The sequence below is a fragment of the Tursiops truncatus genome, chromosome 1, assembly GCF_011762595.2.
Source record: "Tursiops truncatus isolate mTurTru1 chromosome 1, mTurTru1.mat.Y, whole genome shotgun sequence".
NCBI classification, from domain to species: domain Eukaryota; kingdom Metazoa; phylum Chordata; class Mammalia; order Artiodactyla; family Delphinidae; genus Tursiops; species Tursiops truncatus.
In genome coordinates, this window is record NC_047034.1 from 125748725 (window position 1) to 125766436 (window position 17712).

General features: G+C 46.9%; 1 protein-coding gene across 15 annotated transcripts in view; it reads left to right on the forward strand.

Annotated features, from left to right (window-relative positions):
* Window positions 1-17712, forward strand: part of GNG12 (G protein subunit gamma 12) — a 125201-nt gene that overhangs the window by 102449 nt on the left and 5040 nt on the right. For all 15 annotated transcript variants that reach the window (XR_012324363.1, XR_012324361.1, XR_012324365.1 and 12 more), the window contains one exon: window positions 16175-16292. Coding sequence is in view for 11 of the 15 variants with exons in the window: in XM_073788540.1 (XP_073644641.1) it covers window positions 16200-16292 (93 nt within the window). In the remaining 4 variants the exon portion in view is untranslated. The remainder of the gene's footprint in view (window positions 1-16174; window positions 16293-17712) is intronic.

Consider the following 17712-nt stretch of genomic DNA (forward strand, 5'->3'; position numbering starts at 1 on the left):
AAAGCACTTCATAAATCGGGGGCATTATTGGGATACCAGGCTTACCCCATTAGAAATAGAATACCAGATTTCGACATTGGGTCGAGGCAGAAGTGACGTACAAACATATGGCAGCATCTGTATGTGACACGTAGGTATGTTTCCCCAGAATTTAGCTGGGGATGGTTTTCATTTATAAATGAAGGCACAAGCATCCTGTGATCATGTGAGCACTGGGTCAGTTCATTTATCAATGTTGACACTGACAGGTCATGGCTGCTTATAAGACTTGAATATGTTTATGTTTTCAATCGACTAAAATCAGTCTCATAATTTCTACATGTAATATAAACACGTCATTTATTTTGGCTTATATTATACATAAAATTGTTCCGAAGAATCTCATGTGCTTCTGAAAATACCCCAAGGACAAACTTTTGATAGAATCTACTTCAACCTTCTGAAACTCGCATTTGGTCACAGACAACTAAGTGCTGATTTCTTATGATCTCTCCCAGGAATTTAGTCCCTGGACTCATTAAATGTTAGAAAAGTTTAACTTTACAGTTAAATGCCTGAATAAATAATAGGCACTAATGTTGTCATATTGGTATTAGCATTTGCTGGAAGGTGTATGTTACTCCCAGTGCCACTCATAAGATGAATTACCCTTGGGAAGCAGCCCCCTTCCCTCCACGGTAAGCACCTGACCTGCAGAAGCAGACTTAAGCAATGGAGGCATCTGGGGGTAGTTCTTTCTTTCCACAGCTTGCAGCATCACAACTGTACTTTCCTATATTCGTCCTTAATATAAGGGGAAAAGTGCCACCGAGGCCAGAGCCCAGATAAGGAGCTGCTTCTGAAACCAAGGGTAGCAGGTAGCCTAAAACCAACATCTATGTCACCCTCCTTTCATAAGTACAGGAATGAGGAAAGTATATGCCCTAGTGTTCACTTTGGAAACTCAAGTAAAACTGTGCTTAAGACATAAGAAGGAGTTGTGTAAAATGTTATACTTCAGAGATTTTTGTTACGGTTCCTAATTGATATATAATCAGAAACAGAGCTAATACAGTGAGTTTCTCTGACTTGACCTCTTCATCCGGAGGTAACGCATCTGGGAAAGTATTACCTGAAGGAATCCTTTTGTAATGTGACATGATCCGCATTTGTTTCAGAAATTCTGAGTTTTATACATTGGGTTCAGGCCCTTATCATCGCTCATCTAAAATACTGCCACAGATCCCTGTGTCATAATTTTATTGGAGAAAGCATTGAGTTCCTGCCGTGTGTCCAGCCCCAGGAATATATTGCGCCTTCTGTTTGCTGAATTAGGAAAAGGAAAAATCGCGAAGCCATTGCTTCCTGCCAGGGCTATCCATGTGTCTCGTAACAAACCAAATCAGTGTGTGTTTATCTTGTGTGTATTGTGTATGGAAGAAGTAGAGAACTGTGTAATATGGGGTGGCTGGCCTCAAGGGCCAGCCATCAGAGAGAGAATTAGACTTAAAGAAGGACTCTGGTGGGTGAAGTAGATGCAAAATATTTGTGAGAAGTATGATGACTGTAGTCGTAAAGCCAGCCCTTGGGACGTGTGGTCTGGTAAGTTACTAGAACACCAAGAGAAGCAGAATATTTGAAATAGTTCTGGCCTGGAAAATCTGGGGCTGAGAGTGGCCATAGAAATGCTTTATCTGGGCTTACAGGCAGCATCCTTCCCCACTGCATTCCATTTGATGTTCTCGTTTTGTGAAATTCTTGTGTTTAAGAGAACAAACCTTAACAAGCAAGCTGTTGGTAGTAACATGCTGTGTATTTAAATTGATGTCCTCTTTCCAGTGGTCTTGAGTGTCATTCTGTCATGATCGATCTTTGGCTTGATTCAGCCCTCTTTCTCAAAAGTTCTATATCTCATTGAAAGAAAAATTTTAATGGATTTGAATTAATTCATATTTCTGAGGAATTTTATATCCCCTGTTAAGAAATATTCTGAAATTTTACAGAACCCAGTGAGCTGCGGTAGAAGTGTGCCTTTTGGGTGCCAAATTATTTAAGTTGCATTGGTGTTGCTGATGAGGTTTGGACCTTAAATGACTTGCCTTGGTTTCCTAGTCCATGTTTTCCCTCAAGTAACTTACTTATTTTTTGGAAAAGGAGGGAATCAACAAATTTGCTTTGGAAGGGAGAGCTCTAATCCTTTTACATAGAGAATGAGTTAGAACTACAGGAAGCTTGCTTGGGGACCCCTTGTATCTTCAGTTCTTTCCCTTTGAAAATATATGAACTTTTAGGTTCCATGAGTCTCAAAACAAACAGGTACTTTACCTGTGAGGGCCAGCATGGAAAGTTCATCTTGCTGGTCATTCCAGGAATTCGATAGACACTGCTTTTCCCCAATGCAGTTATCAAGTCCAGACGTGTTGGAAAGGAGGTTGGGCATATTCCCTGGCTGTCGTTTCATGGGAGAAGGTGAGATGAAGAAAGAAAGAAAAATTAAGTATCCTGTTATGTAGTCGGTAGCATGTATGAGTTATGGGACCAGAGTTGGGCCTTTTTTTTTTTTTTTTGGTCAGTGAATGCAAGGAGGGTGCGAAGCTTCCTGGCAAGTTAAACTTTGGCACCTGTGACTCAGGGCCTGAGTGCCACGTACAGTGGGCAGAGGGCCCAGATCATGGCTGTTTTAATCCCGTCTGTGCCTCCTAAAAAGGCAATTAAATTACTTCCTCTGTACTGTGGACATACTTGCTAGATGGTAACCTGGAAGAGGAAACAGTAGATAATAATTAACGTATCTTCCACTCTTTCATGACAGAGCTCATCTTATGGTGTTGGTCATTATCATGTTATAGGTTATGAAGTGTTTAGGGTCATAGAATTTTACTCAACTTTTTATCCTTGAAATTTTCAAACATACACAAAAGCAGGATGCACTCCGTGTACCTGCCACTGAGCTTCAACAATTAGCAACAAATTTCATAGCCAGTCTTGCTTCATCTACCTCTTCACCCACTCTCACTACCCTTCTCGTTTGGCACCATAGATTAGTTTTGCCTTGAACTGTAAGAAAATGGAATCAGTATGCACTCTTCTGTGACTGGCGTCCTTCGCTCAGCATGATGCCTAAGGGATTTGCCCATGTTGTTGGTGAGTCAGTAGTTGGTTTCCCTTTTTCCTCGCCTATTAGAAGGCTTTCAGCCACGTTCCTCTCATATTCCCCTGCGCTCACCATTCCTGAATCAGTGCTTCTCTCTTGGTCCCTTATCCTTCGACCTCCCTTCCCTTCACACGGTGGAAACCACTCACTCAGGGGCCCCCCCATCACCAAGTTCCATGAGCTATGCTTGCTCTCTCCTTCCTTTATCCCTGTAAAGTGACTAATAACTGCCCCGCCTCCTGGTTTTGTGAATAACAATTACTGGGATTTTTTTTTTTTTTTAATCATAAAAGCATCACTTGTGGTTGAGAGTACAGACTCTGGAGCCAGGCTGCCGGGATCGCAGCGCTGGCTCCTGCACTTACCTTTGCTCTGACCTTGGCTGTGTTCTAAGCGTCTGCCTCCCTCAGTTCCTTTAATCCTAAACTGGGAAAAACAATAGTAACAACCTCATAGTGTTGTTTTGAGGATGAAGTAAGTTAATATCTGTAAAGCTCTTAGAACAATGCTTGGCAAGTGTAAGTGCTGTACAAGTATTAGCTATTAAGAGCAAAAAAATAAAAACGTAACCACTGCAGGAGTGCATAAAAACACTGAAAATTCCCTAAAATTCTCACCACCTATCTATAGCTACATTGTGGACTATTCCAGTGTGTTATTTGGATATATTTTAAGTAAACATATTTATAACTAACTGACTAAACATATTTACACAGCATTAACGTGCCCTTCCTGCCTCTCTTCCCCTAGCTTTTGTGATGGTGTCGCCCTGCCCCTTCTCTGCTCCTTTGAAGCTGCCGTTATTGTCCCCCGACACACGGGGAAGGCCCAAGGGTGCGCCCTGCTCTTTTCTTCATGCTCTCCCTCCAAAGTCTAGCGCTCAGCCACCATTTCCGGGCTGTTGATCCCCATCCAGCCCAAAGAAAGAAGTCTTGTTCATTCTTACATTTCCTATCTCTTGCATCCAGCTTTTTCTTTACATTCCAATTGCCTCCATATGTTTGAAACCTTATGCTCTAACTCCTAATGGCAGTAATGATGCTGATAGATAACATTGAGTGGTTTCCGTGTGCCGGGCTCTTTTCTATATGATCCCATTAAATCATTACAGTCCTATGAGGTAGGCACTCTTGTTACCTCATTTTACAGATAGAGCGCCTCGGGGTTCAGTGAGGCTAAGTGACTCATTCCACATACACACGAAGTGGCACAGCCCAGATTTGAACCCAGTTCCATCTGATCGTAAATATGACCTATACCAGGCTTCCCTGGTGGCGCAGTGTTTGAGAGTACGCCTGCCGATGCAGGGGACACGGGTTCGTGCCCCGGTCCGAGAAGATCCCACATGCCGCGGAGCGGCTGGGCCCGTGAGCCATGGCCGCTGAGCCTGTGCGTCCGGAGCCTGTGCTCCGCAACGGGAGAGGCCACAACAGTGAGAGGCCCGCGTACCGCCAAAAAAAAAAAAAAAAAAATGACCTATACCGTATTGCCTGCCCTCTAGACCTTCCATGGAAATACTCTACTTGTCTCTCTCTGTCCCCCACTTCTATTCCATCCTACAAGAGGTTTTTGGGTTGTTTTTCTGATAACACTTCCTATGCCTGTCATTCTGGTCAGAAACCTTCAGTGGCTCCCATTTTCACATAACAGAATCAGCTTTCATCCACTCTCTACTGCTCCCCTCAATAACCGTTCTAAATTCTCCCCAATCCTTTGCCACCACCTATCCAGTTCGTATCCTTAAGGGACTGATCCATTTAAGAACTGTATCCTTCGTGCACGTGTGCTTGCTCAAGCCCTCACTGACTCTGTCTTCTCTAAGCTCCTAATGCTTGCGCTTGGCCTGCCTTATGGGCCCACTGATATTCCTTATTCATATTCAGGGCTTAGTCCATCTTGTTGGAGTCACAAGCCCCTTAATCACCAGTGTAACAGCCCACATTCATTGTTTGTCGGCCATGCCCAGCCCAGCTGGTGACTGTAAATGTCAGTGTGCTGCACACACACGGCTCAGTCCTTCTCAGCCTTTCTCTCTCTCAACCCCCCCCCCCCAACTCCTACGCCTTCAAGCAGCTGTGCTGTTCAAAGCAGGAGAATGACTACTTAGTTGCTTCTTAATCGAAAATGGATGTAACGGCGTTTACCTGTTGCCTCACTTTCAGCTCTCCCGTTAGGTGTTCGGTTGTTTGTCTTAATTCGCTCTGGGCACGTAGGTGAGCTCCTCTCTGCTTAGCAGGATTAGAAAGCACGTCCTCTGCTCAAAGTCAGGGAGATGCTAGGCCTTTATGACCAGAATCCTAAATATCTCTGTTCTGCTGCTTTGTCAGCCCACCAGGAATGAGGGTGGAATGGCTGTGTTGGGGAGAACAGCCCGGGTAAGGGATCTCATTGCAGACAGCATCCAGCCCTGCTAGGGGAGGTAGAGGGGGTGCAAGGCAGATCCCTCAGGAAGGCTGATGGGGAGGAGGGGGCTTCCTCACGTCATATAGCATCGTTTGCTCCCCAAAGCAGTGAGCCCTTTGAAGGCAGGAATTCAGTCTTCCGCTTCTCTGATCATTCCCACTTCCTCTCTCCAGCCCCAGCAAGCTTCTCCTGTAGAACCTGCAGACAGATGTGATGTGTGTAGTGATGGCTAGGAACACCAGGGTTGATTTCAGCCCTGGAGAGCTTCAGTTTCCTCATCTGGAAGATGGGCTAATAACACCACCTTCACCATAACCCCCAAATATATAGTTAAAATAAAAAAACAGGGTACAGAGCAATGCATGAGATGCTCCCGTCTGTATTTTTTGGAACAGGTATGTGGGTAATCACGTTTGTGTATGCGTGTGATGTCTTCAGAAGGAAACACGAGAAACTGGTAACAGTGATTACCTTGGGAAGTCTAGACTAGAAGGACAGCTATTTTTTGTTGCCTACGCCTTTCGACTGTTTAAAATTTTGACTATGCACATATATTCTTTTCAAAACTAGTTAATGAAATAATAGTAATTTCTTTTTCAGAGGTGCTGTAAAGAGTAAGTAAGATAACTTTACATAAAGCCCTGAACACAGTGCCTGGCACAGGAAAAGCACTCTGTTAGTGTCAGCCTTTGTCTTCAGTATTAAATAGTTGTGGAATTCATCCATTCATTTATTTATTCATTCATGAATAAACAAATGGGACATGCAGCTGTCCTCAGCCAGCCACGCAGATAAGAGCAAATCATTTCTCAGCCAGTCTCACTATGCTAGGTAGAGAGTAAAACTTGTTTGTAAAAGTCACTCGCAGTCTTGATGGTAAACACGTGCCTCTGCATGGCTGGACCCTAGCTCGGCATACACGGTGGGGGGAGCTGGACCCTGCACCTCTGCAGTGCACGTCAGAGAGCTGCTCCCTCGGCCCGCCTCCACTGGCTGTGAACCTGTTTGGGGCACAGTATGGGGGTGCAGAGCAGCATTGCCCTCAGAGCCTGGGCACCACGCAAGTGGCCAGCCCACGCTGGAGGTGAATGTTCACAGTCCCAGAAACTGGCCCTGATCAGGTGCATTGGAGTCCCAGGGACTCCAGCCCAGCTCTTCAGAGCTGTGAAGGGTAACCTTTGGCTTGGAACAGGCAGTCTTCTGCAGGGTACATGGGGGAAGGAGCAGCAAGGTGTATCCTGTTTCTAAGAAGACAAACACTGTACACAATAACACAACTAAGGGTAATAGGTTCACACTGGCTGATGTGTTGTATTGGTTGCTATATTGAGTGTCTTAACCTAACCCAGGTATTTATTGAGGCCCCATTCTCTGCATTAGTCACTACGAGAGAGAAGATGGCATGGATAACGCACCTGCCTGGTTAAGGGCGTGGCTTTGAAGTAGGAGAGTTCTGGGTTCAAATCCTGTTTCTACCACTTTCTAGCTGTCTGATCTTGGCAAATGATTTAACCTTCCTGAGCTTCAGTCCCAATAGGTATAATAAATGTGACCTCTTACAGTTGCAGGCAGTATTAAGTGAAGTATTCTCTTTAGAGAGTACTTGACATAGTAGCTGGCACATAGTAAGTAATGAATAACTGTACTTGCTATACTATTATTATTGAGCTAAACTTCCCACAGTTTAGTGGGAAGACGATTTTCACACACAACGTCAGTTACATAACAATAAGCATTAAATAACATACAGTTAAGCATTGAAATAAATAAATGGTGTTGCAGACCCTTTTTGAGAGCTTGATGATAGCTATAAATCCTCACTTCAGAAAAAATAAACATAGGCGCACAACCGAATTTTACATGCAGTTTTAGGGGCTTCCTTCACATCTCCCCCTGCCTCTCCATCTCATGCATGGGCCATCCCTTAGGGGTCCTTGAAACCCCTGAGCTTCAAGCATATAGCAAGAATTCGTAAGGGGAATTAGTCACTGTAAGCAAAAGTATTGATAGTTAGGGAGCCCTTCCTGGAAGAGTTAAAAATGTGAACTAGCCTAAAGGAAGAGAGAATTTAAATTGGCCAGGAGAAGCAGGCGGAGAACTTGGGTGGAGATTTGCAGATGGAACTTGAAAACGCAGCCCACAAAGCCAGAGGATGGGGTGACAGCCCCCTGAGGCTACAGCAGTATACAGCAGGTGAGGTTCCAGCTGGGCCCCTGGAGTCAGACTGCCTGGGCTCAAATCCCAGCCAAGCAGCTTGCTAGCTGTTTGACGCTAGGTACATATTTAACCCCTCTGTGCCTCAGTTTCTTCATTTATAAAATGGGGGTGAAAATACATAGAATTTCTCACAGGGTGATTGTGAGGATGCAGTAGGATAACGTATTGACAGTGATTGGCGTATAGGCTGGTGTCTGGTGTAAGCTCTGTGTAGCAATAAGCTGCTTTTATGATTAGGATTTTTATTATGGGGCCAAAATACTAGGGAGGATCTTGACTGCAAAACTGAGCCCTTTGGACTTTTTCTGGAGTTCCTGGCGAATCCCTGGAACTTTTTTGAGCCAGAGAGAAATAAACTGAAAATGGTACTTTATCTGAGCATATGCTGGTCAGGATAGATTAGACTGGAGGAAAATAAGGGACATAAGTGGTTATGAGGCTGTTGCAATAGCCCTCACTTGAGGTGCTGGGAGCCAAGACCGGAAAATGGGGAGAGATTTCAATGCGGGGTTTGTCAGTGTCGGAATCAAAAGAATTTAGAAAGTGCCAGAGTCTAAGGTTACGCTGTTCAGTAAAGGCCGCTGTGACTGCTGCGCACTTGAAATGTGGCTCATCCAAATCGAGATGTGCCGTAAGTGCAAAACGCACGCTGAGCTTCAAAGATTTAGAATAAAATATCTCGATTTTTTTAACATTGATTTACGTTTTAATTTTGGTCATATTGGGCTAAATAAAATATATCAATTTCACTTTTTAATTTTTTTTCATGTGGCTACTAGAAAATTTAACCTCACATACGTGGCTCACATTTCTGTTGGACAAAGCTTGGTTTTAGGAATTGGAAGGAGGGCTAATGCAAAAGGATGCCTCGTGATCAGGACAACGGTGGTGTCACTCATTGAGAAAGGGACATGAGAAAGATTGGGGGCAGGCGGCTGTGTTGCATCGGGGTTTAGGTGTGTTGTGTTTGAAGCAGCTGTGCAGCATTCGGGTGTAAATTGAAATAGGCTTTTTTATTTAGACATTGGAATTAAGGTAAAGAGTCAGGGCTGTGTGCACAAGAAATGTGTTGGTCTTAGCTAAAGTCCTTAATGGGTAAGGCATCTGCCGTCACTGAGGCCACTGCAGGTCAGGCAGGTGCTGAGTAATTTACGTATGTTCTCTCATATCCTCCTGGTACAACCCTGTTAGGTAGGTACTATTATTATCCCTTCCCATTTTACAGATGAGGGAACTGAAGGTCAGAGAAGTGAAACAACGTGGGGTAGTCCGTGATGAGCCAGGATTCGAATTTATCTGACTCTAAAGGCTCTTGTTCGCTCTGTTACACCAGCCCTCCAGGACTGGGCCCCTGAGAAAACCAAACTCAGAAGAAGGAACAAGAGCTGTAGAAAGGAAGAGCGTTAGACAGGCAAGAACATGATGGTCTGGCGTCTCGGAAACCAGGGAGGAGGCACTTTCCAAAAGGAAGTAGCTGTTAAGGAAAACAAATTTAGACTTGAGTTACAAAGGATGTTAAATGCTAAGAACTGTTTCAAACTGAAGGAGGGTTAATCCTGTAGGTTAAGGTCATTAGAAGGAGTTAGAATTTTCCAGGACTTGTCCAGAGCTTTGAAAAGTTAAGCATAGGTAGGAAGTGGCATTCTTTTAAACTGACCTGTTCTAAGACCCAGGCAGAAATAAACATGGGTCGAACCAAGAGGCAGAGACTCTAATAATCATCACTGGTATTTCTCAGGAGGACCTGTATCGGAATCCTTTAGAAAGCTTGTAAATACAGATTCTTGGGCTCTGCATCAGATATAATGAATCAGATTTTCTTTAACAAATGCCCCAGGTGTTCTAGATACACAGTTAAGTTAGGAACCAGCTGCTCAGGCTGTGCAGCTCTCTCCTCTGGATTTATTACCCAGGATTGCCTCATTCTCATGGCTCCCTGCCAGCTTCTCTAGGGCACAGGAGGATGATGGGACCATCCTGCATCTTTAGCAGTAGTCCTACCTGGAATCTGGGGCAGTCCTTCTTTTAAATAAGAGCAACCAGCTCTCCTTCGCTTAGATCTTCTCTCAAGGCCATTGAACTCCCCACTTCTGCCGTCATTGCTATGGAAACCACCTATCTGAAGGAGCAACAGGCCCTAAAGGGAGGCCTTGTCTTCTTTGTCCAGTGCTTCTGGCTGACGTTTGGCCTTGCTTTCTCCCGATTCCTTCCTTGTGTCTTTGATGTTCAGAGGCCTGCAGTAGAGAGTGGCGATGGAGAGGATGACCTTGAGAGTCAGGTGGCCCTGAGTCCCAGCTCTGCTACGTAAATCAGCGTGATCTTCGGCAAGATCTTTTAACCTCTCTGTGCTTCATCTATAAAGCAGAAATGATAAAAGAATTCATCTCTAAGAAGATTAAATGAAATGATTCTTGGAATTTACTTACCTGGCACATACTAAGTACTCAGTAAGCGGTGGTGGTTTTTTGAATTTTATCATCATAACGATAGCAATAACATCTTCATCACCATCATCATTATTCAGTGACATGTGCCCTGGATGTCAGGTAAAATCTACTAATCAAAGATACCAGACAAAGACTTCAAAGGGTTATTAGCAAGTTTAAAAGCATCTGCTTTTAGAGGAAGTGCTCTGTTGAGGTTTTGAGAGAGAATTGTTCTCTTTCTTTTTCACTGCTGATTCTGAGCCCACACATACTTCTCTTAGAAAGGAACATCACTGTCACTTCGCTGTCTCTTCCCCACCGCAAAGCACGTCTTCCACCGTTCTATGCAGCCCTCCCTCATCTGTCCGTCTTATTTTCCATCCCCCCTAGGCCAGCAACTTGTTCCTTGCGCTCTGTGTTCTCGGAACTGGACAGGAGCAGGGCAGCACATGCAGCCAGCCAGTCACAGGTTCAACTACCCTTGACCTCATTGCCTGCGAGCTTTGTTTGGGGTGGGGGTTAGGACTACACCTTGTGAATTCTGGGGCGATACAACTCAGCTGATAACACTGGGAGAGGTAGTTTACTTTCCCACTCCAGGAGGGGGGAACACGTCAGGGCCTGCGGGTGCTCAGAGGGCTTCCCACGGGCTGTGATCAGCGGATGCAGCTACCAAGTGCTCCGCAGGCGTGTCCTCTGTGTTTACTACACTCACATGCTTATTTTATCTGATGCCTTAACAGTCCTTTGAGATAGAAAAGTATTATTATCCCCATTTTTCCCATGAGGAAGTTGAGGCTTAGATAGGCTACAGGTCCCGCCCAGGGCGCCAAAGGTAAGAAGGGGCAGGGGCAGGGATGAGTCCAAGTCCCCTGGCCTAATCCTTGAGCATGTCCCAGGAACTAAATATCCGAGGCACAGTGTAAAGGCTGTGCCACAATTTCAAATAGAGGGCCTGGCAGGTGTGCCTCTGCTCAGATCCAGCCCACTTGTGTAAGATTTTCTGATTTTTCCAGAAATTTTTCTTTTTAAGGTGAAATCTCTTCATTTTTCAAGTGTTGACAATTAAAACACACACACATTCTCTCTCTCTCTCTCTCTCTCTCTCTCTCTCTCTCTCTCTCTCTCTCCCTCTCTCCCTCTCTCCCTCTCTCCCTCTCTCCCCCCCTCCCCCTCTCTCCCTCTCTCCCTCCCTCTCTCCCTCCCTCCCTCCATCCACACACACACACACACAATTTAGTTAACCCTCTGTGGGACCCAGCCAAACACATCTGCAGTCTGCATTCAGCCTGCAGGCTCTGATAGAAAATAAGAAGTGTTCATGAGAATAGAAAACCGGTTCTTAGGGGCCTGACTGTCCACTCCCTGAACTCCTGCCAAGACCCTATCAGTAGATGTTGCTACCTGATCACATTACCTTGAAACTCTTCTTTTACTGTCTGAATTTTTCCCTTGTTTCCCACTGAACACGTGGTTTTCAGTATTAACCAGCCTGGGGGCCCAGCACTGGTTACATGTCTGTGTGTACCGGGTGCACCAGTGCCAGGCGCTCCGGTTTGTCTTTCCAACAAGCCTGTGAGACAGACTGCTGTCCCCTTTGGCAGAGAGCTGGGGTAGGACATTGATGGTTGAAGGCAGGATCAGAGGGTAAGTGGTAGCCTGCTGGCTTTTTTTTTTTTTTTGCAGTCTGCTCTTTCATTACAGCCACAAGGGGTGTGTTTGCTCAGAAAGTTGGCGTCACTCCAGTGATTCAGTTACTGGCCGGGCCATGATGACTTGTGATTCAGATCCTGGGGCTTCCTGGTGCCTTCCCCGCAGAGTGTGCTCTGTGACACACTTTCCATCCCCACCCTCCTCTCCCTGCTTCAGGCCCCACTAGACAAAGATTAAAATGCCCACATTTCCCTAAAGTGACATCTTGTTCCTAGGAATTTCTAGGAAACTGAGAATTCAGATGAATAATAGCATTAAAACCAATGCAAAGTATTTGAATAGCTAAATACTACTTATGTTTATTCAAATCTCTCAGCCACATGTAAAAGTGGAAACAAGGCTGCGGACGCAATAGCCAGAGTTTTATCAAACCTGGGTGTCTGCACAGGCAGGCACAGGCCTGGGCCCTTCTGGGTGGGTTATCCAGTGACTCCAGAAGTCGACCTCAGTCCTTGCCTAATAGCCACAGCGAGAACATTCTCACTTAGCTTATGGATATGAGAGGGGAGACCTGTCTTCCAGGGCACTAGACAGACAAGCAGAGGCCTTCTGCACCAGAAGGGGTGTTGCACAAACGTGAAGCCATCAGCAAGGCCACAACTCCAGGTCATGGAGTGTCAAGGTCGCCCTTGATGAGAACCACATTGTAGACTGTTCAGTGATGTTCAGAGTGTTTGCAGATCAAATTAATTGGAATTGCATCCTTTCCTTGATACAATAGGAAGTGTGGCTTCTGGGGTGGAGAGGCTTAAAAGCTAGTTCAAGGCTCTGAGCTGGATTAACTTGGAGCAAGTTTTTCTAATTTTGGTTGCCTCATCTATAAAACAAGGATGAAAGAGTAATTTACCTTTCAGGCTGAGAGTGAGGCTTCACAGACGAATGCAGATGAAAGTATGTGTGTGCTCTAAGGTCCTATACATCGGGCGCTGTTTGTCTTGGAAGCTATTTTTGGAGTAAGAATAACGCAAGTTTTTTATCCAAGTAGTAGTACAAACAAACAGCCAGACATCCGTGCATTGAGGGAAGACCAAAGACACCCTCTGAGGGTGCAGAGAGGCTCAGAGATGTTTGTGTCCCAGCCTCTCGGTCTGGTTCTGCCCCAGCCCAGCTGTTGAGGCAATGCAGAGCAGCTGCAAGTGGGGAGGACGTCCTCAGCAAGACCTCCTGCTCCTGTAAACACCACCCACCGCTCAGACGTCAAGCAGCCGTGACCCTGCTTTCGTACACGTGAGGCAGCTCAGCCCACCGAGTTCCTTGAAGAGGTTCCTTAAGTTAAAACGACATGATTTTGATTTGACTTCTCCATTGGACGCGTGTTATCATAAGTTGTTTTCTTTTAATTAATTAATTTATTTATTTTTGCTGTGTTGGGTCTTCGTTTCTGCACGAGGGCCTTCTCCAGTTGTGGCAAGTGGGGGCCACTCTTCATCGCGGTGCGTGGGCCTCTCACTATCGCGATTTCTCTGGTTGGGGAGCACAGGCTCCAGACGCACAGGCTCAGTAGTTGTGGCTCACGGGCCCAGTTGCTCCGCGGCATGTGGGATCTTCCCAGACCAGGGCTCGAACCCGTGTCCCCTGCATCGGCAGGCAGATTCTCAACCACTGCGCCACCAGGGAAGCCCAAGAAATTACGTTCTTTACCAGTGGCCCAGTGTACAACTTTTTCTAGAGGGATCCCCGGCAGAAGGGAGCGGGAAGCTATCTGAGGGATAGGGAGGGGGCTCTCTGTGAAGGAGCAGGTCAGAACACAGATGTCAGAAGTGGGGAAAGCTGTAAGAGCCCCAAGCTGGCAAGCATGAACTGTGAACCGCTGGCTGTTTATAATCGTGACTATAATACAGTCAGGAAGTAAGTCGTCCGTGTACCAGATGCAAAGTTTCTCACCAATTTTAGGAGGACCTACCCAAGCATTTTATAACTAAAGCCAAATTGTGGTCTATTTCCTTACAGCTGTGTGGGTGGGAGGAGCCATGGCTGACCCAGTCCTGATACGTGTGTGAAATGTTCTGCAGTTACAGGAAAACTTGCTCAGGCCTTGGAAACTTTATGCCCTAGAGGTTGAGAAGAAGAGACTGCTTGGCGTTATTTTCCTGCAAGGGGGACATTTAGAAAGTCCTAAGGGTGCAGCCTGGAAACCACAGGCCACTCAGAAAGGGTGTCACGTTCGCATTCTGAAGGCTGGGGGCCAATCCTCAGAACCGGCACCAGCTGGCAGGGGAGCCCAGTTTAACATGCTACAGGGAACAAGACGAGGACCAGCGCGCTGTGAATCAGGGCACTTCAAACTGTTTGCAGAAAGGCTGCCTGCTGCCTTAGACCCATTTCAAAGGCTCTGTTAACAGGTGCTTGCTGGGAGCGCAGAAGGGCTGGGCCAGACCGCTGGGTGTGTGCAAAGTCACCGGGAGGAGACCCTCAGCCTCTCCTTTGGGTGGGGCAGGATGAGTGTGGAATCTGAGGAGGAGGCAGCTTGTCTGGAAGTGTGTTGTAACCGGGTCGCCCAAGGCAAGGCCAGCGTGCCCTGCCACACACTACGACTCCTCCCAGTTTCCTGCAGGGCTTGGGCTCCCTTATGCTAGGGGAATCCTCAGAGGGCTGTTTCCAGCCATTCTATTCTGCCCTGACACCAGAGTGCAGCAGAATTGCCTGGGGCCCATGCCCACAGCCCACCCAGACCCGTCGGTCAAGACGCCTGGAGGCCCATTGACCAGGTGGAGGCAGGTAGGTACACAGAGGATTCCCATTCATTGTGCTGGGTGTGACCCCCAAGGATAAATTCAATAGCAGCTGCTGTGTATGGAGTGCCTTGGTCCTATGCAAAACACTGCATGTGCACCAGTGAATTGAATCCTCAAAAACAGTAGTATCCCTATATGACAAATGAGAAAACATGGGCTCATAGAGGTTCAGTAACTGGAAGAGGTAGGGTCCAAACCAGGAACATGAAGCTTGCTGATTAGGCTGGACTTCAAAGTTCCGCACGCAGTTAAAAGCACAGTTTTATTTGGGCATTTGATCCAAAGCTGCCTCTGACTTAGAAGGTACAAGCCCTACCCGAGTCCTTGAACTCAGCATTCTGAGTGCAGTAGAACTCCGTGCACACCGCAGGCGCCGTGGGTGGCTGTTTTCGGCAGCCTTGTCTAACGTAAGCCTTTATGTCAGATATGCCTCGTGCACCCGCGGCCCCTCCAGAAGGTTGAGTCAGCCTGCGTTTGCTGCTGGTGCCACGGTGCCCTCAGACGTTGCTGAGTCCTTGCCTGGCGCCGGCGAGGCACACCTACTGTCCACCTGCTCTGACTCATAAAACTGCCAGGGCTGCCAGCTCTGCGATGTCTTCCGCCACCGTGCCGAGAGAGAACTTAGCCACATATGGCAGGGGCACCGGGCAGTGCTTTTCCCCAGCCCGCCTTCCCCTTGGACTATGCCATTGGGCAACTAGACTGGTCGAAGCTCAAGGTCCGGGATGTTTCCTTTGTTTTCACTGGGAGAGAGAGGCAGAGGGCAGGCCCACGAACATGTGATGGGGGTGTGGGATTAGCCAGTGCCCTGGCCACCAGGATGAAACCAGAGAGGTCAACGGGGGGGGGGGGGGGGGGGGGGGGGGGCGGGAGGTGCTGATGTAATTCCATTAAATATTTCAGGCTTGAGGCTGTATCCTGTGTGACTTTTGCTGTGGATCTGTCATTGAGAGTCTTTCAGCTGAAAGGTTCCCACTTTTTCCTCAATAAAGGCTTCCTTATCTGCCTAACTTTCTCCAAACGACTGCAGATCTTGATAGCACCTAAAAATGCACCCTTTGTGCAGAGTTCTCCAGAAGCACTCTCTTCTGCCCTTTTCTGTTGCCAGGATTTGTATCAGTGTAATAGTTGGGTAAGAGAGCCAAAACGAAATGAAATCAAACCTTCTGTTAACGTACAGGGCAGTAATGTTAACCTGCACGTGGAGCATGGAGCATGGCCCGCGTTGGCCGGAGGCCTGGTAACTACCACGGATGTGTGTGTGTGTTTGTTTCCCCTTAGAAAATGCTACTTTATGCTGTATATGGGGCGCATGGATTAAACTACTAGTACTGGGTTTCTGCAGAGGAAAGATTCATGAAGGTGCTCAAAAGGATTACAAGCTTAGAAACTGAGGCCGCCACTCCCATTGCGGAGGGGCTTTGTGGTAGCAGCCTCCAAGAGGCTGTGGTGACCGGGAATGCATCCTTTTCCCCTCAAAGCATTATGAAGGTCTCAGCAACTTAAAGATGACTGTTCTTCACCTTTGACAGAAAAGTTCTCTTCAGATTTCAGGTGAAACCGTAACCGAAGATGTCGACCAAGACAGCCAGCACCAACAACATCGCCCAGGCAAGAAGGACCGTGCAGCAGTTGAGAATGGAAGCCTCCATCGAAAGAATAAAGGTAAGAGCCTTGAGTGGGTCAGACGTGTTTTCTGACCGGCTCCCTCTGCCCTCCCAAGGCCGGGCCACATTTCTGAGAAGGTGGATGCCATGTAATTGGGCCAGGTGCCAGGCTGTTCCCTCAGCCGGCTGAGAGCCTCCGAATCTTAACTTTCATTTCAACGTAGCACTGGCGATACAAAGTGTCTGTGTGAGGCTCTCTGCGGACGGAAAACCTAAAGCCCGTGACAGGGTTTCCTGAGGACCTGCCTTCCCTGAGCGCACATGGTCGAGCCCCCTCTGTCACCGTGTTCTCCCTCGGGACAGGGCTTCCAGGTGGACTTTGTAAACACCCTCGTCATCCCTCTGGAATGTATGAAGTGTTCTAGAGTTATCAGTGCAGCCAAGGTGGCCTTGCATAAGTCAACACCCAGGTGTCCTTTTTAGGAGAAGGTGGGTTTTTCAGTGTGTGCAGACTTGGACAACCACAGTCTGCAACCCAGGGTAAGTATCGCCAGCGTTAGTTGAGATCTGGAGGAAACCAGAAGGCATTTGTTGGGTCACCTGACTTTGACGTCTTTTCCCCCCAGACCCTCAGAGAGGGATAGGCGGTGAGTGCCTTGGAATGTTGTGAGTAATGGCCGTCTCCTAGATACTGAAGCAGTCACCTGATAAATTCCTCTGGGCCTAGAGATAGTCACCTGTCTTCAAAACAGGAGGCTGAAAAAAAACAAACAACAACAACAAAAAAAAAAAAAAAGCTTCCCTGGTGGCGCAGTGGTTAAGAATTTGCCTACAGGGCTTCCCTGGTGGCGCAGTGGTTGAGAGTCCGCCTGCCGATGCAGGGGACACGGGTTCGTGCCCCAGTCCGGGAAGATCCCACATGCCGCAGAGAGGCTGGGCCCGTGAGCCATGACCGTTGAGCCTGTGCGTCCGGAGCCTGTGCTCCGCAACGGGAGAGGCCGCAACAGTGAGAGGCCCGCGTACCGCAAAAAAAAAAAAAAAAAAAAAAAAAAAAAAACAGGAGGCTGCCTGTGCCCCTGGCCTGAGGACACTTATCTGATTATTCTAACGGGTCTCCCACTCAGACTTCTGAACAGGGTGTGGTATTTCCATTTTTAACTCATGCCGAAGTAAGGTACTGCATCTTCCCGTGCTGGCTTTGTCCCTCTTTTTATTCCCCCAAGTCCAGTCTTTACCAGTAAATCTTGAAGCTCTACTAGAATTTGGCTCCATTCTGAGTTTTGGCTCCGAGCCCATAATTCGGTTCTTTAACTCTGTTCTGCATTCTCATCGATTTGTTATTGGATAGAAACTAAGATACAACCTTCCTTTGAATCACAGACACTTTTCTTGTTCCCCTCCCCACCCCAGCTTTTTATTTTGAGAAATTTCAAACCTGTGGAAGAGTTGTAACAAACACCCATATACTGTTTACCAAG